The sequence below is a fragment of the Lissotriton helveticus genome, chromosome 10 (assembly GCF_964261635.1).
Source record: "Lissotriton helveticus chromosome 10, aLisHel1.1, whole genome shotgun sequence".
NCBI lineage: Eukaryota > Metazoa > Chordata > Amphibia > Caudata > Salamandridae > Lissotriton > Lissotriton helveticus.
In genome coordinates this window covers 725,163,721-725,189,392 of record NC_136071.1, presented here as the reverse complement: position 1 = coordinate 725,189,392, position 25,672 = coordinate 725,163,721, and the positions used below count along the sequence as shown (strand labels likewise).

The window sequence follows — 25,672 nt, the reverse complement described above, 5'->3', positions numbered from 1 at the left end:
GGTCCATAGCGCAATACTGGACTGAAGTAGGGAGTGCCTTGAGAGACATGATAGGAGGGCATCTCGAGCTCACACCAGAAATGGGACTCCTGTTCACAAAGGAATGTCCAAGTGTCTCAACTGCACCCACTGCAACAATGTTTTGGTCGGTAATAAATTCATGCATCCAACTCAAGGATATGAAATAGAGTTACAACACACTAGTACATGTGATACCAAGAATACCATTTACGCAATCAAATGCCCCTGCGGAAAAACTTACGTAGGCCAAACTGAAAATAAAATAAAAGTGCATATAACAGAGCACAAAAGTAATATTCGTTTACACAACACCAAATCCACTATCGCTACCCATTTGATTGAGGCAAAACATCAAATATCCAAATTGAGATTCACGATTTTGGAGGCAATTCCGCAACGCAATGACATGGACCCCATAAAACAGAGACTAAAAGCAGAATTTTTCTGGATAAAAAAACTGAATACTTTACAACCTATTGGAATGAACGACCGTATCGAATACTCCTGCTTTCTATAGATAGCATCAATTAAGGACTACTCCGCTCCCCACAGTAACTGACTGATTACCATTTACGCATGAAATGCCTATTTGCTAATGATTGAAACATACATTGTGTTTTATTGGTAATTTTTTTCACACATTACTTTGTATTTCATTTAATTTATTTTAGTAACCTTACATACATGTCACCTAAATTCGAGCACCATGATGTATTGACCTCTGCGTCTGTTTTCACCTATGTGAACTCGGTACACATTTTTTCATTTCCATTGTAGTCCTTTCACTGTGACCACACGATTCAGTAGTTCGTTTTTCTTTCATTAGGTTTTATTTTTAGAGAAACTACCCAATTAGTCGATTTCGGAATTCACTATACCGATATCAAAACACTCTTCCCATATACACTTGTTGTTATTCCCCTTTAGCTCCTTTTCCTTCACGCATGTTTACCACTCTATACCTTTCACCCAGTCTGTTTTTGACTTTCATTGAAGTCTGAATGCTCATATCACGTGACCGCTATATCCGTCCCTCTGAACTATCCCTTACCGGCGAACATTTGGCAAACGTTTCACGTCCTGGGTGAACTATCATGTTGATTTTCAGTAAGTCTCCTTTCAACTTTTAACTTGCACGCTGTCTCTTAGTTTCACCATCACGATATTAGCGCACTTCATTTGATTACCGCCACTCGTCAACATTATGATGAATGTTCCGTAATCGGAGTCAGTTTACCGTTCACTCATTTTTCTAACGACACATGCACTATTATCACCATAACTAAAAGAGTATCGCTAGCACACATTTTCCCCACTCTTTAGTTAATTTAGCATGCATAAATTTCCTTGTACTTTCCTTCAAAGCGTGTTCACTACGTTATTGGTTATACGTATTTTCACCTATGAATGTTTGTTTTGATACACAATCTTTAGATAATCATACTGTATATCTTGATCTATATCTTGACCTGTACTGTTTGCTAAGGTCCTGTATTAATTCATTTTTAGGCCCCTGACAAGGGGTCTTATCTACTGACCCGAAATGCATTGGGCGAAAGAATAATGTTCACAAATGGATTGCTAGATGAACATGTTGACATACCCTTATGATTTGAAATAAGGAAAGAAAATGATCAGTGAATAAAAACAGAAACGATTTCTTGACATATCTTGTGATTCTATATCTTTGAAAGCATTTTGAAAAACTGGAGAAGAAACATTATAGTTTCATGTCAACCTGAGCGCACACTTACGTGAAAGGTGATTCAACCTCCACACATTGGTAACTATTGACTAAGGCACGACTAGGCATTGTGCGACAAGTGTCAGCGCCAATAAAAATCAAGAAAGTTTATTTTCAAGTAAAAACGAGTGTATAGGGATCTAAACTTTTCTTATATTTGAAACTTTCTGCCTACCCTATCCCGGCTGCACCAACGATTAATCATGCAACTTGATGAAATAGCACAGATCACCGTGAACAAAGCGGAAACATTAGCATTTTCCTCAGAAGCAGCCAAAGACATATATGGCTTAATACAGGAGACCAGAGCATTCACACCCCAAATATCTACAGTGGCACAATTGCTACGTCAGTTTGAATACATTAGCAAAAAGGAAATCAATCAAAGGCTCCACGCCACAACCTTGATTCACTATCACAAAAATCAAAGAATTCCCCGGGGATTACGAATAGCCCTTAAGCCAATGCTATGCAAAAACAATAAAAAATTTATTGAAAAGTGGTATCAAATCCTTAACAAGTGTTCACTGGATCTCATCCTGTTAATCATTGAAGAACTAGCTAAAGTACTAAAGGAGCTTGAAGAAGAATTAGAAGGTATAAAAAGACAACTAAATAAACAAGAAGATCTTCAAAAATTATTAGATGAGATCATTATAAAACTTGACAAATATACTAAAGAGGTGAATGACCGTAAGATACGCAAATACCGTCGAGACACTATCGATTACAAACTGGAAGAAGTGTACACATGGGCCGAAATTTATAACCAAAAGAAATGGCAACAACCGCAAAAAAGATCAAACATTGGATCATCTCAAGAAAGTGTAGTTTCGAAATCTGAAATATCCCAAACAAGGAAACCCATTCCTTCTACCTCAAAATCACCAGCAACTCAAATATCCTCAACTCAAGCACAACAACCGGCTTTTTTAGACATAAGCCCAGCGGCAAACGCTCCTCCACAAACAGGGAAACAAGGAGAGGAAAGAGAAACAGAAGAAGAACGAGTAAAACGAGTCACAAGGAGCCAAACGAAAGTGACTTAGTCATCAACATTTCAAAAAAACAACTCACTAACACTCAGATGATGATCTTAAACAAAGGAACTTCATTCGTCCCTACGTATAGATCAAACTTACCTAAAACCGAAATAGCTCTATTCAAATTCTTTCGTAATCTGAAATTACGCTACTTCTTCAAAATTAATGAAAACATCACAGAAATTGAACCAGAAACTCAAATTAAAGAATTCAAACCTAAAAGTACATTTTGTGCACCAGTAACCCACAAAACCATTGAAGCATTTGAAAGAACGGTGCTCACGGAACTCCAAAAGATCAAATTTGCAAAACCTAAGAGAACTAATCTATCATCTCGAGAATGGAATATCCTAAAACATTTAAGTCAAGATGAAGAACTCACCTTCCAACGAGCTGATAAAGGGGGAGCTCTGATTGTAATGGATACAAACTACTACCTTCAATGTGTGAACACACATGTTCAAGATATCCACACATATATACCACTTGACTCTGATCCAACTAATGAGTACAAAAAAATTCTACAACAGATAATTGACCAAGCTCTTGAAATGAAATGGATTGGAAAAAAGACTCACCAATTTTTTGAGACAAAATACCCACGACGTCCTAAACTTTACATGCTACCCAAAATTCACAAGGACAGCAAAAAGCCACTATTCAGACCAATAGTCTCTGCCTGCGGATCGATCTCCGAACCTATTGGAAAATATATTGATTGGTATCTTCAACCTATTGTTCAAAAAGGCAGCACTTTCAGAAATGCCGTGGTGTCTTTTATGTAACTTCTTAAAGATGTGACTCTATCGACAGAATGTGATTACTGGCTATGTACTGTAGATGTGACCTCACTCTACACCTCAATCCCTCACAATGAAGGCCTCGAAGCTCTAGAATGGAGCTTACTAAAAAGTGAAGAAACTGAAGAAACTCAGAAAGTATTTCTACTAGAACTGATGCATTTCGCTCTCTTCCATAGTTACTTTGAATGGCAAAACCACTTCTTTAACCAATGCAACGGGACATCGATGGGCTTTGGGGGGGCTCCCTCATATGCCTGTATATATATGTCAAAATTCGAAACTGATTTCATTCTGAACAACCCCGACTGGCAAAACAACCTGATCATCTTTAAACGTTTCATCGACGATATATTCATTCTATGGCGGGGAGACCGAACTCAGCTTGAAAGGAACATCACCATCATGAACACACGAAATGAGAGAATCAAATTTACTCACAACATCAATCATGAATCCATTGCTTTCCTGGACGTGAAGGTCAATATCACAGATTTTCAATTCACAACTCAAGTGTTCACCAAACCAACTGACAGGAACTCGAGTCTCCTATTTCAAAGTTTTCATCCGGATACGCTCAAAAAGCACTTCCCAACCTCACAGTTGATCAGATTAAAAAGGATCACCTCAGATTCTAAACAACTTGAGATAACATTAAAAAAACAAATGACCAAATACCAACAAATAGGGTACCCTATTGATATCCTCCAAAAATCAATCAAAAGAGTAGAAAACATTCCTAGAGAAAATCTATTTCTACCAAAAACCACTACTTCAGAACAAAAAACAGTATGTGTGTTAAAATACTCCACAGAGGCCATGAAGATAAAAAGAATAATTAACAAACATTGGAATTTAATCAATATGGAACCAGATCTAAAAGGCCTTTTTAATGAACATATCACATTTGCATTCCAGAGATCAAAAAACTTGAAAGAAATTCTGACGACCAGAAAAAGTCAAAAAATAATTCACAAAGGAATGTCCAAGTGTCTCAACTGCACCCACTGCAACAATGTTTTGGTTGGTAATAAATTCATGTATCCAACTCAAGGATATGAAACACACTAGTACATGTGATACCAAGAATACCATTTACGCAATCAAATGCCCCTGCGGAAAAACTTACGTAGGCCAAACTGAAAGGAAAATAAAAGTGCGTATAACAGAGCACAAAAGTAATATTCGTTTACACAACACCAAATCCACTATCGCTACCCATTGGATTGAGGCAAAAAAATCAAATATCCCAATTGAGATTCACGATTTTGGAGGCAATTCCGCAACGCAATGACATGGACCCCATAAAACAGAGACTAAAAGCAGAATTTTTCTGGATAAAAAAACTGAATACTTTACAACCTATTGGAATGAACGACCGTATCGAATACCTCTGCTTTCTATAGCTAGCATCAATTAAGGACTACTTCGCTCCCCACAGTAACTGACTGATTACCATTTACGCATGAAATGCCTATTTGCTAATGATTGAAACATACATTGTGTTTTATTGGTAATTTTTTTCACACATTACTTTGTATTTCATTTCATTTATTTTAGTAACCTTACATACATGTCACCTAAATTCGAGCACCATGATGTATTGACCTTTGCGTCTGTTTTCACCTATGTGAACTCGGTACACACTTTTTCATTTCCATTGTAGTCCTTTCACTGTGACCACACGATTCAGTAGTTCGTTTTTCTTTCATTAGGTTTTATTTTTAGAGAACCCGATTAGTCGATTTCGGAATTCACTATACCGATATCAAAACACTCTTCCCATATACACTTGTTGTTATTCCCTTTTAGCTCCTTTTCCTTCACGCATGTTTACCACTCTATACCTTTCACGCAGTCTGTTTTTGACTTTCATTGAAGTCTGAATACTCATATCATGTGACCGCTATATCCGTCCCTCTGAACTATCCCTTACCGGCGAACATTTGGCAAACGTTTCACGTCCTGGGTGAACTATCATGTTGATTTTCAGTAAGTCTCCTTTCAACTTTTAACTTGCATGCTGTCTCTTAGTTTCACCATCACGATATTAGCGCACTTCATTTGATTACCGCCACTCGTCAACATTATGGTGAATGTTCCGTAATCGGAGTCAGTTTACCGTCCACTCATTTTTCTAACGACACATGCACTATTATCACCATAACTAATAGAGTATCGCTAGCACGCATTTTCCCCACTCTTTAGTTAATTTAGCATGCATAAATTTCCTTGTACTTTCCTTCAAAGCGTGTTCACTACGTTATTGGTTATACGTATTTTCACCTATGAATGTTTGTTTTGATACACCATCTTTAGATAATCATACTGTATATCTTGATTTATATCTTGACCTGTACTGTTTGCTAAGGTCCTGTATTAATTCATTTTTAGGCCCCTGACGAAGGGTCTTATCTACTGACCCGAAATGCATTGGGCGAAAGAATAATGTTCACAAATGGATTGCTAGATGAATATGTTGACATACCCTTATGATTTGAAATAAGGAAAGAAAATGATCAGTGAATAAAAACAGAAACGATTTCTTGACATATCTTGTGAGTCTATATCTTTGAAAGCATTTTGAAAAACTGGAGAAGAAACATTATAGTTTCATGTCAACCTGAGCGCACACTTATGTGAAAGGTGATTCAACCTCCACACATTGGTTACTCCTGTGATACCTCCCAGGGCATAAAGTTTGCGTTAAAAGATTTCTAGCAGTAGGCCTACTTGTAGTCAGGCACAAAATTGCCTGCAGATGGGGGAGGGGCAGGGCGCCCAAATTTAAGTAATGGTTGACTGATCTCACTTACTGCCAGGAGCAAAACAATATTTACGCTGAATTGCTACCCCTTCGCTCACGACCCTGTGATGTCTGGGAACCACTTACTAGATATATGCTCAGAGAAGCTGCAACTTACACAGAAGATGGTGCTGCACCGTCGCAAACTAACCACCAAATCTAGAATGATGGGCCGCATGATCAGGAGGTTGACCACTAATGGGACTGCTGTAACATTCTGTCTACCACTCCTGCCTATACTGACTACTGTATATTGGGTCCTGTATATTCAAATTCAATCTATGTACTGTACTGATGTATCCATGCGCTGCCAATGTAATGCCTGCTGCATCCTGTAATTGTTGTGTTGTTGTACCGAAAAATGCCAATCAACACAGTTTAAAAGAAAAAAAAAGAAATCAACTAACAAGCATTCTCTAGGCCAATAGGTCTTCATCATGACACCAGAACTCCCACCTACTACAATTGCCTATGCTTTGATTCCGCCTAGAGGGCTGCTGTGCATCGGTAAGCATGGCAACACCCTCGAAATGCATTTTTCTTATAAAAGAGAAATCAAAGCAAGATGGCCACTCTGTGCTTGTAGATACATTTTTATCCATTCTGCAATTCTTTTTCTTTTGCATCATGAAAAATCACTACAAGATGGCTGCCATGAATGTGTGCACAAAAAAGGAGGTAGACCCTTAGTGGGGATGAAGGAGGGCTGGGTCCTATATACTTGTAATCCACAAAAATTTGCCCCCTCTCCAATTATTTTACATTGGGGACCAAATACACTCTTATTTTAATTCGGTCCAGTATATTTATTTATACCTTTTATTTATATTCTTTTGTACAAACACAGTTTCGAATGGCAGAAAAAGAATACACCAAACAAACAATTACTGACAAAACTCATTAAATAAACAGTTAGCACCAAAACATATTTACAAAATCAACAAACAATGATAGACACAATACATCCAACATTCAATATACATTGCAGTGCAAGTTTTTGCAATATACGAGATCAAATCAATGGTCAAACTTCATGACATTAGCAGAAGTTACTACATTTAAATCAGGAAGATATATTTCTTTATTCCTGATTTAAATGTAGTAACTTCTGCTAATGTCATGAAGTTTGACCATTGATTTGATCTCGTATATTGCAAAAACTTGCACTGCAATGTATATTGAATGTTGGATGTATTGTGTCTATTCATTGTTTGTTGATTTTGTAAATATGTTTTGGTGCTAACTGTTTATTTAATGAGTTTTGTCAGTAATTGTTTGTTTGGTGTATTCTTTTTCTGCCATTCGAAACTGTGTTTGTACAAAAGAATATAATTAAAAGGTATAAATAAATATACTGGACCAAATTAAAATAAGAGTGTATTTGGTCCCCAATGTAAAATAATTGGAGAGGGGGCACATTTTTGTGGATTACATGAATGTGTGCAAGCACAGGGGCCATTTTGAAATGGTTTTTCTTTTCATTAAAAAAACCATTGCAAGATGGCTCTTGTGGGTGTGCACGCACGTAAGGAGGATAACTTGGAAAGACTTTTCTTAAAGCAAATAAAAAATCAACCCAAAATGGCTGACATGCATGCACACAAATGTCTGGAAGTCATCTTCGAATAGTTTTTCTTTTGTTTTAAGAACTATCATTTCAAAACTGCACATGGTTTTACCCATAGCACAGCCGTTTGATATAACGTTGTTTAAATCATAACAAAACCATTCCAAGGTGTATGTACATGCAGACGCATGATCAACCATCTTGGAATGGGTGCAAGCCGATTTATAGAGCACTAGCCACCAATACAGTAGCAGGGGGCAGTCAGAGACCAATGGGTCTGGAGGATCAAGAGGGCACTGTGAGGACTAATGCTTTTAACAGAGTGGTGGGGAAGAAGATGCAAAAGAGCAAGGGAGAGAAAACAGCCCCTCATTCACTGCAATACAAGATTCTACAATCAGAAACGGAAGGATACAACTCACCTAATTGCAGCACTGTGAGACAGAAATTCTTCTTGGGTAGGGCACATAAAATAACAGGGAAGAAAGCCTTCTTATGAGGAGCAAGGGATTGTGACAGACGAGAAAGCCATTATATAATGTGCAATAGGTGAACACAAAGCTGTGTGTTGGCATAACTCACAAAAAGGAACAGGTAAATAGGACATACTGGCATTGCTGCTTGCCTTCAGTGTATCACACCAAGCAAACGGTCTTCATTCTTTTCAATTCCTTATACAGAGGACTGCTAAACTGATTATTTTGCTTTCTAAAGAACCTTGCCTATATGGGCAGGGCCGGACTGTCCACTGTGCCACTATGACATTTTTCTGTAAGGCTGTAGCCTAGGGGAGCTGCTTTTGAAACTAACTGACGCCAACCATACCCCAAAGCCCCCATTTTAGATATGGCTTCCTACAGTATCAAGTTGGTTTGAAAATGTTTTGTCAGGGCTGATTTCAGCCCTGTACATCCTGTATATGGGTAACCCATAAATGAGAGAACACATTTCAAGGATATGTAACTAGCTCACAAGTAACAACACCACTGCATACAAGTTGAGGGTTTACAGCTCTGTCTGCCAGCCATGTACATGGGCATTGACACGGAAAAGCTACTAGCCATTTGGCCAACTAGGTACAAAAGATATTTTGAGGGTGGAGAAGTGTCCCCTTGGGTCCCATATCCTACTTTCTGGATTTACCTGAGATCAAATCACCACATATAAGTGAGACCCTTGGACATTTTTTGCTTTAAACTTGACTAGAAGATAGACTGGCCTATTCTCCTCTATACTAATCAGCATCATGCTGTCGCGATCTCTCTCGCTACCACAGCCAGAATAAAGACACGTCGAATAGGGCGTCCTTTCCAGACGGACTACATGTCCCATAGGGCAATGCGGCATTGGAAGGCTGGAAAACGGGCTGATCCTATATAGGCTCCTCCCCTGCAACAGAAAGGTGCTTGTCAATTGTTTAGGCTGTCTTAGGTGATGGCGGAAGGTGTTGTCCCCGCCGAATTTATTGCCTAGAAGCCCAGCGCCGACGAAGAGCCTGCGTGGTCAGAGTGTTTATGCCAAGCGTCGACGAAGAGCCTGCGAGGTCAGAGTATTCATGCCAAGAGTCGACAAAGAGCCTGCGAGGTCAGAGTGTACAAGCCCAGCGCCGACGAAGAGCCTGCAAGGCCAGAGGAGAAGCTGTTTTCCTGCTGCAAGTCGCAAGTATTGTTAAGGAAGAACGGGCTCGTTCTTCTTTCAAAACCTGTTACATTATTAATGCCAAACCGCGCGGAGGGCATTCTATGTTTCATTTTTGCACCAGAGTTTACCGACTTGAGAAGTCAAGTATTTGATCCGTATTTTGTATCTTTCCCTTGATACTTTGGCCATCATTTGTTCCCAAGACATATTGTGGGCAAAACGAGACGGGCAAGAAACGCCACGTTTTTGTAACAATCAGTACCTTTCAGAGCCGGAGGGCAGAAACGTCTCTCTGGAACAAACAATCACTATTGAGGGAAGTGATTATAACTTTCCTTTTACTTGTATTCAGTTATCTTGGATTAGGGTACAGCACCATCACATTGCACGAACCATACAGTGGTGCCTTTGGTAAGTTACGTAACCCAAGGGGCAGGGGGTATTGACGCTAGTCAGGTGAGGTACTTACTCCTGCTCTCTGTCTCCCCACGCTGTAGTACATTCCTCAACCGAGATCTCGTGGATAACTCAGACCAGACCCAGAAGAGAGTGCAGCAAACCTTGAACATACTATCACCTTACCACCTCCCGGCTTCTTACAATACACGCTTAGGAAGTGGCTATAACTTCACTGCTGGGTGTTGTGTTGGGATAAGTCGTGGGGACTTTTCGTCCGATCGTCTCTGCTGGTCATCTGATAAAGGTTAGTGGCGCGCGTTATTTCTTGCGCTGCTTACAATCACGACAGATTGACAAGCCCAAGAATATCGCCCAGCCCAGACGATGGATACCAATACTGTCCTTGCTTCATTATTGAGAGATTCTCGGAATTGCAACAGGAGGTCCACACATCTCGTGCAGAGAACCAAGCGTTGTATCAAGAAGTATCCCTGATGCGCAAAGAGTTGTCTGATTTGGCGCAAAAGGAACCTGGGGTGAGACCCTTACTCAAGCCTGCCACATTGCCACCTCCTGCTTCGTCTCGGCCAGGGGGTTTTTTTGTGCCTACGTCTACTCCACCTACCACTACGGATGCCGTACCTACGGTACAGATAATCCAGAACACTGGGATACATCTTGCTCCTCCTAAGAGATTTTACGGAGACCCTCGAAAATTTGAGACCTTCCTTAATCAGTGCCGTCTCCATTGTCTGTGCAAGCCAGCGGTCTTCCAGGATGAAGCAGCAAAAACGGCGTTTATGATGTCATACATGGGGTGGAATGCGTCGAGTTGGACCATCCCCTTACTGGAACGTAATGACCCAGTGTTACATAGTTTTCCCGATTTTTGTCTCGAGTTGAGAAAATTGTTCGACAGAAAGTCTCACATGTTAACTCTTGACCGTGAACTAATGACATTGAGACAGGGTTCGCAAGATCTTTTGTCTTATATTACCACCTTTAATCGCCTCCTAGTTGAAACTGACTGGCCTGTGGAGAAACGGATTTCCCTCTTTTATCAGGGTTTGAGAGGAGAATTGAAGGACGTGTTAGCACAAGTGGTACAATTGCCGACAACTGTAGCAGAGCTCATTGACTTGACCGTCCAGCTAGATCACCGCTTGCTGGAGAGAAAAGGGGATAGAACTAGGGGGGAGAACCGAGTCTACTATCCTCTAGCAAGACAAAGAGTAGGAGGAGAAGAGAAAGCCAAGGCACCAGAGGAGCCGGAACCTATGCAGATAGGAGGGATTAGAGGCCCCCTTACCACCGAAGAAAAGGAGAAAAGGAGACGACTTAAACTTTGTCTATATTGTGGCAAAGGGGGGCATTTTATCAAGGAATGCCGAGCTCGGAATCACACTCCAGGACGCGTTTCCCTTCCTCGAGTCCAGGCCATGATGAAGGCCGAAGACCAGTCGGAAAACGGAAGATCTCAAATCAGACGGAGGTCTCTGATTTGAGATGCCAGCATCCCATGATCTCCCCAATTCTTGCTAACACCCTCCATCCAGCAGTGGCCCACATGAACGTTAGTGTGTCTCTCTGGATTACTTCTCGAGATAAATTGCAGATTGATGCCCTCTTGGACTCTGGGGCCACTGGGAATTAGATCGACCAAGACTTCGCATTACGTATGGGAATCCCTTGCGAAAAGAAGCTTAAACCCGAAAGTGTGAAGGCGGTGGACGGAACGGTCCTTTCATCGGGCCCGCTGGTACATCACACCCTTTCGCTTTTGATGGAGTTTGGGGTGGATCATCAAGAACATATACAGTTCGACCTGATCAACGCACGGCAATTTCGTCTTATCCTGGGGATTACCATGGCTCACCCTGCATGATCCTTTTGTGAGCTGGTCATCCCGCACCGTCAGAATGAATTCTCTCTATTGTAAGGAACATTGTAGGAACCAGGAATTCCTTCCTGTAGCTACTGAACCCTCACCAGCTACCTACTTGGCGAATGCATGCACCCTCGAGATGTTCTGTTGCGCCACGGTTTTGCCTGCTGAATACCTAGAGTACCACGCATTGTTTGACAAACAAAAGGCTACCCAGTTACCACCCCATAGGGTCTATGATTGCCGTGTAGACCTGGTACCGGGAGCGGATATTCCTTGCAGCAGGGTGTATGCACTGACGGAAAAGGAGACCCAATATCTGAAAACCTATATTGACGATAATTTGGCAACCGGGTTTATCAGACACTCCACCTCCCCTGCTTCATCGCTGATGTTTTTCATAGCCAAGAAGGACTGCGATGAGCTAAGACCGTGTATTGATTACCACGCCATCAACAAGGTAACAATAAAGAACCGTTATCCTGTTCCCCTGATTCCAGTCCTAATGGATCAATTGAAAGGAGCTCGTTACTTCACGAAGCTCGATCTCCGGGGAGCGTACCATCTTGTAAGAGTACAGAAAGGGGACGAGTGGAAGACGGCGTTCAGGACCAAATTCGGCCTTTTTGAGTATAGGGTAATGCCCTTTGGTCTCTGCAACGCCCCGGCCGCCTTTCAATTTTTCATGGACGAGGTGCTAAGAGGGTGTTTGGAGTCATTTTGTGTGGTCTACATCGATGATATTTTGATTTATTCATCAACTATCCTAGATCATATCACCCATGTGAAGACCGTGTTGAGAAAGCTCCAACAAAATTCGTTGTACGCTAAGTTGGAAAAGTGCCTCTTCCATGTCCAAGAAGTCACCTTCTTGGGGTACGTTATAGATGCCCAAGGGTTCAGGATGGACATGAGCAAGGTTGAAGCTATTCTTGACTGGAAGACTCCGCCGAACGTTAAGGCTGTACAAAGTTTTCTTGGCTTTGCCAACTATTATCGGCGCTTCATTCAGGACTTCTCCAAGACCATACAACCCATCACAGCCCTCTTAAGGAAGAACGTACCGTTCCTTTGGGGAGCAGAAGCAGAAGCATCCTTTCAACTCCTGCAGAAGAGGTTCACTCAAGCCCCCATTCTCAGACATCCGGATCCTCAGTTGCCATTCATCCTAGAGACCGACGCGTCCCAGTTCGCCCTCGGAGGGGTTTTATCCCAACGGCATCCCACTACAGGGCAGCTCCACCCGGTGGCCTACTATTCGAGGAAACTTACACCCTGTGAGGTGAATTACACCATCACTGATAAGGAGCTCCTTGCCATCAAAAGAGCGTGTGAAGAGTGGCGACACTATCTCTTGGGGGCTTTGCATACTGTTGAAATCATTACGGATCATCGGAACTTGTTGTTCCTGAAGACGGCTAAGGCTTTGACTCCACGGCAGCTTCAATGGACTCTGTTCTTCTCCGACTTCGACTTTGTGATCAAATACAGACCTGGCTCACGTAATGGAAAAGCAGACGCTTTATCCCGCCTGGGAGAAGAGGAGACAGTTGAACCTAAGGAACCCCCTTATATCCTTAAGGTAGCAGAGTGTCCAAAGACATCGATTGCTCTGATCGCTTCTAAAGACTTTTTGGAAGATGTTAGAGTTGCACTATCTGATATCGATATCCCCTCATAGATACAGGAGGCACCAGAACATCGACACGAAAAAGACGACCTGGCATACCATTATCATGCGTTGTATATACCCCTGTCTGAGTTACAACAACAGGTGCTGCAGTGGGCACACTATTCCGTATTGGGAGGACACATGGGCATATATAAGACCACAGCTAACGTGGAACAATCCTTTTGGTGGAAGGGTGTACGAACTGATGTAAAGGAATATGTTAAGAACTGTGCGATTTGTGCCCAAGGCAAATCCGTCCATGCTAAACCATCAGGCTTACTTCATCCATTGCCCATTCCTCCTAAACCATGGCATACACTGTCTATGGATTTTATCGTGGAAATGCCTCCCTGCGTCAATCAGACGGTTATATTGGTAGTAGTAGACCACCTCACAAAAATGGGACATTTTATAGCATTACCTGGTCTACCAACGTCTGTGGAGTTGGCTACAGTGTTTCTCCAACACATTGTGCGGGCGCATGGATTGCCGAATGTGCTGATAACTGATCGCGGTGCGCAATTCACGTCCCACTTTTGGAAGGCTCTCTGTGTCATCTTGCAGATTGACGCGCGCGCTATCATCCAGCTACCATCCCCAGACAGACGGTAAAACCGAACGTCTGAATCAGACATTAGAACAATATCCTCGTTGTTTTGCCTTGCAAAATACCACGGAATGGACCACCCTTTTGTGGTTAGCGGAATTCGCATATAACAATGCTGTTCACACCGCTTTGGGGTGTTCTCCCTTCTTCTGCCTCTACGGTTTCCATCCGAACATGCTTCCATTCGACTGGCCTGCGGAATCCTTGGTTCCTACCATACACGAGCATCATGCACATTACATTTAAGAGCTATTCTGATCGATGCTCGGAATAGTTTGGAGACCGCCCAAGCTGCTCACAAACTCTTTGCTGATCTGAGGAGGTCCGAGGAGCCTGCTTATAAAGTAGGAGACAAGGTGTGGCTTTCCACACGCAACTTACATCTGAAAGGGGTTAACAAACTGAAGCCTAAGTTTATCGGTCCATATGGGATCTGTGAAGTTGTGAATCCTGTAGCAATGAAGCTATCCCTGCCTGTCTCATGGTTTATCCATCCTGTATTCCATGTGTCCCTCCTCCGGCCCGTCCGCTGAGTATGCGTTTGCCGGAGCATCCTCGAGCTCTGGAGGTAGAAGGTCAGGAAGAGTATGAGGTTCAGGGGGTTCTGGATTCACGTATGGTACGTGGCAGGATCCAGTACCTGGTCGATTGGAAAGGGTATGGACCCGAGGATCGGACATGGGAACCCGTGGATAATTTGCATTGCCCTGAACTGGTCACTCAATTCCATGAGTGGTACCCTGGTAAGTCGGGTCGACCGCCGAGACGGCTGTCCTCGAGAGGGGGTACTGTCGCGATCTCTCTCGCTACCACAGCCAGAATAAAGACACGTCGAATAGGGCGTCCTTTCCAGACGGACTACATGTCCCAGAGGGCAATGCGGCGTTGGAAGGCTGGAAAACGGGCTGATCCTATATAGGCTCCTCCCCTGCAACAGAAAGGTGCTTGTCAATTGTTTATGCTGTCTTAGGTGATGGCGGAAGGTGTTGTCCCCGACGGATTTATTGCCTAGAAGCCCAGCGCCGACGAAGAGCCTGCGTGGTCAGAGTGTTTATGCCAAGCGTCGACGAAGAGCCTGCGAGGTCAGAGTATTCATGCCAAGCGCCGACGAAGAGCCTGCGAGGCCAGAGGAGAAGCTGTTTTACTGCTGCAAGTCGCAAGTATTGTTAAGGAAGAACGGGCTCGTTCTTCTTTCAAAACCTGTTACATTGTTAATGCCAAACCGCGCGGAGCGCATTCTATGTTTCATTTTTGCACCAGAGTTTACCGACTTGAGAAGTCAAGTATTTGATCCGTATTTTGTATCTTTCCCTTGATACTTTGGCCATCATTTGTTCCCAAGACATATTGTGGGCAAAACGAGACGGGCAAGAAACGCCACGTTTTTGTAACAATCAGTACCTTTCAGAGCCGGAGGGCAGAAACGTCTCTCTGGAACAAACGATCACTATTGAGGGAAGTGATTATAACTTTCCTTTTACTTGTATTCAGTTATCTTGGATTAGGGTACAGCACCATCACATTGCACGAACCATACAGTGGTGCCTTTGGTAAGTTACGTAACCCAAGGGGCAGGGGGTATTGACGCTAGTCAGGTGAGGTACTTACTCCTGCTCTCTGTCTCCCCACGCTGTAGTACATTCCTCAACCGAGATCTCGTGGATAACTCAGACCAGACCCAGAAGAGAGTGCAGCAAACCTTGAACATACTATCACCTTACCACCTCCCGGTTTCTAACAATACACGCTTAGGAAGTGGCTATAACTTCACTGCTGGGTGTTGTGTTGGGATAAGTCGTGGGGACTTTTCGTCCGATCGTCTCTGCTGGTCATCTGATAAAGGTTAGTGGCGCGGGTTATTTCTTGCGCTGCTTACAATCACGACACATGCTTTCCTGTGTAATTTATGATCTCATTCACCATCATTTTATTCAAGGTGGTTGTGATAAACAGTATCATTGACACACAGACTCTGTGCAAACCATCTCATCATGGCTTGTTTCCCATTCCTAATGCATGGTTAGGCATCAAAACAGGACTATATAGCACTTAAAAAAACCAAAATAAATTCATTGTAGTATATTGTGTATACCTTCTTCTGATGTAAGAGGGGTTAGGCCATGGTTCTTTTCTTTGAATATTGTTGTAGAAATAGATTCTATGGACAGTACAGGACACACATGATTAACTGAGGTCAACACTCCATCTGTAATAGGAATAATAAAAAAGAAAGCTGTTTTAGTCTTTAACACCCCTCTTGGATGATCATTTAAATGACTGACCAAAAAATGAGAATTAGTATGATTACTGCCACTTTAAAAGACAAACTACATACTGCTAACAGACTGACAGAGGAGTCTGATAGAATTGAGCTAATCATTATTTTCCCAAAAGAATATACGTTATTGAAAGTACAATTTAAATAGGAATGTCAGAGATGCTGTTCCTCATGTTACCCCTTCATCAACTCTTCAAAAGCAGAGTTTTATTTCTGCTCAGCATGGGTATGTTAAAAAGTAATTAACAATATATGAAAGACAAGCAAATATAGTGTACCTTCTTATTTTGGAATTCATATACACTTAAACTACCTGTACATATTCTATCAAGGAGAAACCTTGCACATCTGAGGGGAACATTTTTATCAAAAATACGATGTTATTCCTTTTTTCTGATAACCTGCCTAGAATCCTGACAATATTGAATTTGTGCGGTTTTTATTCATTCTTTAGGTCAATCCCATGACTAAAACCAAGTTCAATTAGTACCTGATAACACATTTACTGTAAACTGTGTGTTAGTCTTACGAAATATGGAAATGTCTGGGCTAGTAAACCTTTTTAGATGCGATAAAGGCCACTGTGAAGAAACTAAGAGCATTTACCAAATGTTGAAAATGTGAACCTTCCCGAGCACAGGTGCTAATAATGAAATATGAGTTCCAAGTAGGTGTGAGTATCCTTACTTATTTTTTTGAAAACAAGAGAAATCCCTTTGAGAGTTCTTTGATTCAGACACAGACACTACAAACAACTCAATACATTTCTTCCTGCACCGAGATGCCACTAAATTATACTATAAGAAATATTGGTTTAGAAAGTTAGCTTTTCAAGGACTATAGGTCCTTTCCTGACTAAATAAATCTGAATTTTAGGATAAGGGGCAACACAAGGGGCACCTATTTAAGGAAGCATTGGAGAGCCAATTATCTCATGGGTAGGATGAAAATAGATAACTTAGCTTTATCAGGTAAGGTGTGGTTGCTGTCATGCTACTGGCTGAAAGAGAAGGAGATGGCCGTGCTGAAGAAAATTCAACTAGATCCCATTGATATTCCCTAAATGCCAGAATATTCTGAGGTATTTAATTGGTACTCTGAGATAATAAGGAAAGTTATCCAGTGCATAAAAGTGGAAAATGTAAAAGTAGGAAGATGGGAACCTTAAGTGTGAAGCAATTCTCCAATCAGAATATGTGGTTTGATGCAGAATGCCAGAAATTGAAGACAATTAAGAAAGTTACAACAGATTTGGAGAAAAAGGAAAGATGGTGAAATACTAGGGAAGGTATGTCAGGTTCAGCTAAAATATAAGGAAACAATCCAAGAGAAAAAAGGCTATTCTTTAGGGAAAACTGGGATGAGATGTTGAAAGTAATCGTCTCAAAAGACATAAGAACATTTTGGAGGTTGGTACATATGGGTTTAGGAAATAAACAACTGACGTTAGAATGTATGGTCCCAGAAGAAGCCTGGAGGAAATATCTGGAGGACCTATATGGAAAGAGCAATTTTGAGCTGGGAACAGGGGAATTTGGGGTAGATAATGAGGCACTGAATAGCATAACAGTTACAATTATGAAGGGTGTAATTAAAACACTATCCCTATCAAGAGCAGCAGGAACAGATAATCTATTGGTTCTAATGATAGACATGTATGCAGATTGGTGGAGGGAGATTCTAGCAATATTGTTTACAGTAATAATAATGACAGACTGGAAGGGTGCTATTCTTAAACATATACATAAAAAGGGCCCCGATTTATATCCTGAAAATTATAGAATGATAATGCTTACGGATGTGGGGGAGAAAGTCTTTTGTAAACTAATTTTAAAAAGATTAAAAGAGTGGACAGATAACGAAGGCCTAATACCCATGGAACAAGTTGTCTTTAAAGCCAGTCATTCTGACATAGACCATTGTGTTAGTTTATGGGCCACTGTGAGAAATTCAATCAGTCTGAAATGTAATCTCTTTTGTTACTTTGTAGACTTGCAAGCAGCCTTTGATCTGGTGAAAAACTAGATTCTTTGGGCTGACTTTGATAAGTGAGGGATTTCCAGTGGCCTGTTGAGTGTACTTAAGGAACTCCACCAGGAAAATTGGGTGCAGGTGGAATTAGTTAAGGATGGAGTTTTGCTGAATAAGTTTGATATATGGAACGGTCTACGGCAGGGGTGTGTGTTGGTCCCGACCCTGTTGGCATTAAATTTAAGAGATCTTCCAGAAATGTTAAAGGGATCCGCCTCATTCTTCTCCTAGATAGGGGTGCACCATATATCGCGTCTGCTTTACGTGGAGGCTTAGTCATTATATGACCCAAATCATAGTCCAGCTGAAGCTGCATGCCTTTCATGGGTACTGCAAGTCAAAGAAACGTAGTCAATATGGAAAAAACTAAAAAATTATATTTGGTTGGAAGAAGAAAGAGTCTAAATGGAGAGGATGTGGATAGAAGAGGTGGAAACACCGTTATTTGGGAATGCAGTTTAAAATGGAAAACGCATTGTGGGATGGTGAAAACAAATGCTATGCCTACCATAATGGGAATAAACAAACTTAGTAAGGAGTGTGAGTACTGAACTACTGTAAGACTGTGGGATGTACCATTGAGACTCTGGGGGGCAAGGTCATATGCCATAATTATATGGCAATAATCTATAGATATAAAGGGGGGGAGGGGGTGGAGGCCAGATCATGGTTGTTAAACAGGGGCTGCTGTGTTTGCTTTGATTTCAATTTTGTTGATATGTTTAATGACTTTGACCTTTAAAATAAAAAAAATAAAAGTAAAAAATAGGGAGGAGTATGGTGGGCCTGATTTGACACCAATGATACCTGCTTTTAAGGATATTGTGCAGATGTACAATGCCAAACTATTATTCCTGAGTGGGATGTGTTGTTGGGATGGAATTGAAGGGCAGTGCTGGAAAAGGGCTCTGAATATGCCCATGTTGGTAATGGTACAGGTACTAAGGTGGAAATTAGGAATGACTTCCTGGTCTTGCCTTTTGGATAGGGCTGTCTTGAGTTTCTGGAATAAGCTGTTAGACCAGAGCAAGTTCAAGATATCCCAGTTGTGCAAAATTAGATTAAGGAATGAGGGAAACTGGGCTGCGAACCCAAGGAAGATTTTATCATTATTAAGCACTACTCACCGGGCTCTCTTCACTCCTAATTTTGAATAACGAACTATGGAGCAGGATAGAATAAATATCTAGAAGGAGTGGTCTTTAGTATATCCGAACAAGAAATCCACAGGTCTCTTTTGGGATTCTTCGCAAAATAATATGGCATTTCTGTATTTAACAGCACTTGCAAATCCCGTTATGAGGCAAGAACATTTAAGGTTCTGATTTAGGGTTAGACCTATGTATTTGAGGACTGTGACGGCAAAGAGACTGAAAAATAAATGAAGGATTATTTGATTGTGAAATACAAATGAAATTTAATAATGAGGATTTGTTACTGGAGTGTTTGTTTTGTAGAGGTGAGTGTAGGAAATTTGTAAAGCTCGTTTAAAGAAAATATGGAATATTGAACCATTGGGAAGTGTCCAATTTTTTTTCACATATGAAATTTTTTACATGTGACCTGTGCAATAGGTTTTTTTTATCAGCAAGTAGGAAGATATAGGAAAGACTGTAATGGGGTTATTGATACATGAGGGTTTAGGAAACTTACTATTAGGTATCAGTGGAAATGGAGTTTTATGCAGATCTACAGTTGCAGTACCCAAATTAATTTTGTTCGCATTTTATAATGAATGTTATTTTACTATGGATTTGAAGTACTAACTTATAAAATGTACGCAAATTTTATGTTGACGATTTTAATTGTAGAGTATTTTATATGCAATAATTTATGGACTACTGTCTAAAATAAAAGCATTTATGATGATGATGATGATGGTGATTCTGGCAAGCTCTACCAGTTTTCATTAAAGTTAGTTGCATGATAAAATGCACACTAGGAACCATCTGATGAAATGGAGTACATGAAAGTAAATATCTAATGGTCTAGAGTACATGACCCGTTTTTCTATGAATATAGAGAACATCTTGGTTCAGCAAGTGAATCTATTTAACCCACAATAGTCATCAATTCTGTTTTTGGATAATGGGAAGATGATTAAAGTTATTTATAGTGAGTGCCCTACTACATCAGTGGTCTCAGCACACAGAAAACAATTGACCATGATTGTATTTTTATTCATGCACATTTTGTGTCGCAATTCTTTATTGATAAATTAAAGGTAAATACATGGTCTATTTACATTATGACATCTTTTGTATTTTAAAAACATGAAGGAAGACAAGTGTTCAACCTGGCATCTTCTGTGTGGTTTTTCCCTAAATTATTGCATTGAACCCTTCTGTTGATTTGTTTTTGCTGGTTTTAGGACTTAGAGCATTTTACCACTGCTGACCAGTGCTAAAGTGATTATGCTCTATCCTTAAAACCAGGTAGAATTGGATTATACCCAATTGGTATTTTTGATTTACCTGTACCCAGGGCCTGTAAATTAAATGCTACTAGTGAGCCCGCAGCACTGATTGTGCCACCCACTTGAGTAGCCCTTTAAACATGTCTCAAGTCTGCCATCACAGCCTGTATGGGCAGTTTTTAAACTGCCATGCTGACAGGAAAAAATAAAAATTTTGTAAGGCCCAAACCTTCCTTTTTAGTAGCTTTTCTCTCCGTCACATGACTGGGTGTGGTTGCAGTTGGGATTTGTGTATTGCTTCTAGACAGCCACACAATAGAAAGCTTAGGTGTACCAGGAAGGGCCATCACTGACAGGATAGAAGGGTGGAGCTGGGCATTGTCTTACTTATACTTGAATAGGCTATGTCCTGCCTCTACACAATTGGCGATACAAAAGGGGATGATTGACGGAGCGTTTGAACAAATCAAACACTCACCCCCAGTCAACTGATCTGGGTTTAATCCATCACCATTCTTTAGTTCACTCAGCCACCCCAGTTCAGACATGGCTATATGCAAATCAGTCTGACCCTGTGCCTCATGGGAACAGTCCAGCCCGAACTGCCAAGCCATGTCTTCCCTGGACCGGAAACAAGCATCCTGGGACCGGTTTCGGATTCATAATCCTCATCAGCCAAGCTATCTTGAATCCAGTGGCCAAGTGAACAAGGGACTCACGTCTGAGCATACCCTGCCACACTTAGGGCGAACAAAGCGATACAAAAGGGGATGATGGACGGAGCGTTTGAACAATTCAAAAACTCACCCCCAGTCAACTGATCTGGGTTTAATCCATCACCATTCTTTAGTTCACTCAGCCACCCCAGTTCAGACATGGCTATATGCAAATCAGTCTGACCCTGTGCCTCATGGGAACAGTCCAGCCCGAACTGCCAAGCCATGCCTTTCTACACAATTGGCAGCATACCAACTGTAGTTAGTCTGGAGCCAGGGCAGGGAAGGCAAGATGGAAACCACTAGAAGCTTCTCCTAATTAAAAGGAAGTACCAGGTATACATATTGGACCCTAGACACCAAGTTTTCAGTAAACTTCTGGACCTGTGGATACTCTGGTAGGGAAAAAGGACTGCAGAGTGCTGAAAGGAATGCCACTCTGCTGGACTGCTGCCCTGCTGTGCTGCCCTTGTGCTTGAGTGAGAAGGTCTAGACCTGCATCTGTTGAACTCAGGACCCTCAGAGTGACTCCAAGGGCTAGCTAACTGGCCTCCTGACTTGAGCTTCATGGACAGAAGGCGCCAATAACCTCGACCACAGCGCCTGGACCATGCTATCTGCGAGTCCTCCCTTGCCAAGTGGTGGCACCCCAGTCCTGGACCACTGGAAGTGTGCATAAGGTGGTCTGCCAGCCCCTGTGGGCCCAGCGGAACCAAGGCATCTCCCCTGCTGGTGCCACCCCTAGCAAAAGCAACCTCATCGCTGCTGCCCAATCTTCCCTGCCACAAAGACCAGCATTGCCTTTGTAGGCTCTTCAGAACCGCCACTGCACATTGCATCTTGGCGCAGGCCTTCGCATCCCGCGTTGATGGCAGCCTCAAAGGCAGACTCCACTTAGCAGGCTTTCAGCTCATCGGAACGGGCGCATCACCCCGACTGCGTGACGCATCCTTGATGCCGGACTGCGAATTGCAATCCCTCATAGGGATCCTCCACACCAGCGCAGGCCTTCGCATCGCAGCCTCACCCTATCTCAAAACTGACGCACTGCTTCACCAGCGTGACGCATCTTTGAAGTGGACCCTCACAGTGGTTCGCAAACCAGGATTTTTGCTCAGCAGGCCTAACAGGGTCCCTGTAGCTGGCCCACGTTCCATCGCGGTTGGCCTGAGCTTGTGACTTTGTACCGATCCAGCGCGATCTGATACCCACAGTTGGAGCGTCATGCTTTTTGGAGCTATTTTCACAAACACCTTTAAAATTGGCTATCTCTGGTTCTACTGATTGGATTTTTGTCGTTTTAGTCTTGTTTTATTTATTAAAATTAATCAATTTTTCTAACTTGGTGTGGGATCCTTTTTGAGTGGTGTCTTTACTTCATTACTGTTTGAAGTGCTACACAAATATTTTACGTTGCCTCTAAGTTAAACCTGAAGGCTCTGTGCCAAGCACCCAGACGGTTGAGCACAGGTTATTTAGGGGTGGCTTGTGCATCACCCTAACAAGGATTGTGGTTGCTGCTTGACCAGGGCTCACACTCTAGTAAACCAACAACCCAATTTCTCACAAAAACAAACCAGAAATCAAGCAGTCGGCCTTTAAAGAGTTTTATGGGTTTTTTCAACAGGGTGCTCGGGAAGAGCTTCGCGAGCAGCCTGAATTACTTTTCTTTTTACTGCAATGACGTAACTGCAGTAAAAGTTGAAGTGAAACGAGCTGATGGGCTCATTTTACTTTAACTGAATCAGAGCTCGAGGGCATATCTCAACCCCCGAATTACTGATTCTCACAGGAGACATCATTGTAAAGGGGAGAATCTACCCTTTCACAAGTTACCTCCGCCCAGTGGATTCCTGCTTGGAGGTCGCTACAGGAGGGCAATCCCCAAGCATTGATCCACCCACTAGCTACCACGGATAGGAGGAGTGGCCCCATGGGCAAGTACTTGTGCTCCCACTGGTCAACTTTAATATTTCAGTCCTTGTAACTACCCCTCCCGGGAAGGCAGATGGGGCACTTACCCCCAATCTTGCCCCCCCCCCAGGGGGGCCAAAAGCCTAACAGACACCAGTTTTTTAAAAATTGTTTAGTAATACAGGTACGGGCACCCAGAATCTGCAGGAATCCACAAAATTCCTAACACCCAGCATTGCATCACTTGTGCCGATAAAAATGCTGCACCACTTGCCTAGTGCAGAACGGATCAATCCAAACTCAATAGGATTCACAATTTTGTGGATTCCTGAAGTTTTCATCATAGACATGTAAGTAAAATGTGTGATTTCAGGCACTGCTGGAGGTTTGCATAGCATTGTGAGTATAAAGACCTCATGGGTTCCACATAGAGAATACCTCCCTGCACCTCCCCATTTGTCTAGTAAAATATGTGAGGGTTTGCCAAGTTTCCTGAGGTGCTGCCTGAGTTAGGGGACCAAAATCCACAGCTACCCACGTTTCAAAAAAATGGGTACCACATAAAATGTTTTCCAATGTACCAGTCTACAGAGGGGGTATTTCAACAACAAGAGACCCATAATCCCAGTAGCTGTGCACATATATTAGGAAGTGTGCACTCATTACAATTTAAGTCCTAGCCTTTTAATGAGTGGAAGCATATTCCTGGTTTTGAGAGCTACTTATCTCTACTCCCTACGTCAATTACACATAGCTTGTATTTGATTCCCTATTTTACAGCAGCCGTTCCTGCTAGTGCAGGGTGTTGGGAAGGCAAGCCTCTGAGTAGTACAGATGAGGGCGCTCTCTGGGACATTTGGACATTAAGTCTTCAAGACACTTTGTACACACCCGTACCTTGGTGGGTCAGCTTAGGAAGACTTGGATGAAGTGTCTCTTTCTGGTTGAAATATTAGGCCTGACAGTGTGAAGCCCTTTTATTGGATTTCTGCTATTGTATGATGCTGTTTGCTTTTTACGTTATTTTAGTTGATGATCTTAGCAGTACCATCATTTTTAATACATGAATTAAAACATGAGTGGAACAAATTTGTATAGTGAGTGGCTAACTTAAACATCTTGTATGGAGTCAGCCATCAAAATGTATGAGACAAGGAACATTTCCTAACTTGAGAGGCCTTTGTTCCAATACAGCATTGGACACTTCATCTGAAATCCTCTTGTGCTATCTATTTTTGAGAGGGTCTGGAGACAAAGTGCCTCATAACGAGTGCCCTGGTGCCGGCCTTGTTAATCGGCCTCTGCCAATAATGTTGCATCACTAGCTCCAGGGGGAAAGGTGAGACATCTACAGTAAGCACAATTACGTTTTAAAATCACAAATTATCAAAGTAAATGTATACAATGTTGTACTCGATTTTAGAGATTAGATCAAAAATGTACTAAATCCACAAGCTTCATTATATTACCAACTGCAACACTTGAAAAGTGAAAATATAATAAGGTCATTATTAGATTAACATACTAACCTGTTGAAAACGTTGCAGATCTAAATACCCAATTACAGTCACCAATCATCATAGAATGATGCATGTTAGAGTCTTCTCTGAGATCCCACACCACTACTGAGCCATCTGTTGTTCCTGCAAATACGAGTGTTGCTTTGCCAGGACTAAAACAGCAACATTTAACCTAAAATGTTTTTAAAAGAAAAGTATTTAACATCAAACTGACAAGACGCATGTGTCACTTTAGTCTCTTTTGCCTTATTTAATATGTTATGGATCTAAAAAGTGGAAAACTTAATAATCTATTCAATGAATTAGGTATGCAATACATTGTATGGTTCATTCATTACTTTTCGGAACTTCATAAAATACATATGCTCTGTACCTAATTTATTTGGTAAAAAGGTTCTTTAAAATACATTGTTTTGGTGGATTGGTTTCCTTTTCCAAAAGGTTTCTTAAAAGGAGAACTCTTGCATACTCTTGGCAAATCAGGAAGTCTTTGAAATATTCCTTGAATCTACTTTCAGAAATCGCTCTGTAACAATGGTGTTTTGGTCAGTTTCATAGAGAAACTGTGCAGTAAAATACACCATTTGGCTCATTGTTTTCTTTTCTTCAGTA

At 41.7% G+C, this 25,672-nt stretch overlaps 1 protein-coding gene across 2 annotated transcripts in view; it reads right to left on the bottom strand.

Moving 5' to 3' along the window:
• Positions 1–25,672, bottom strand: part of DYNC2I1 (dynein 2 intermediate chain 1) — a 519,500-nt gene that overhangs the window by 169,377 nt on the left and 324,451 nt on the right. For both annotated transcript variants that reach the window (XM_078663277.1, XM_078663278.1), the window contains 2 exons: positions 25,070–25,232; positions 16,278–16,391 (listed from right to left, as the gene is read on the bottom strand). In XM_078663277.1, coding sequence (XP_078519403.1) covers positions 16,278–16,391; positions 25,070–25,232 — 277 coding nt within the window. The remainder of the gene's footprint in view (positions 1–16,277; positions 16,392–25,069; positions 25,233–25,672) is intronic.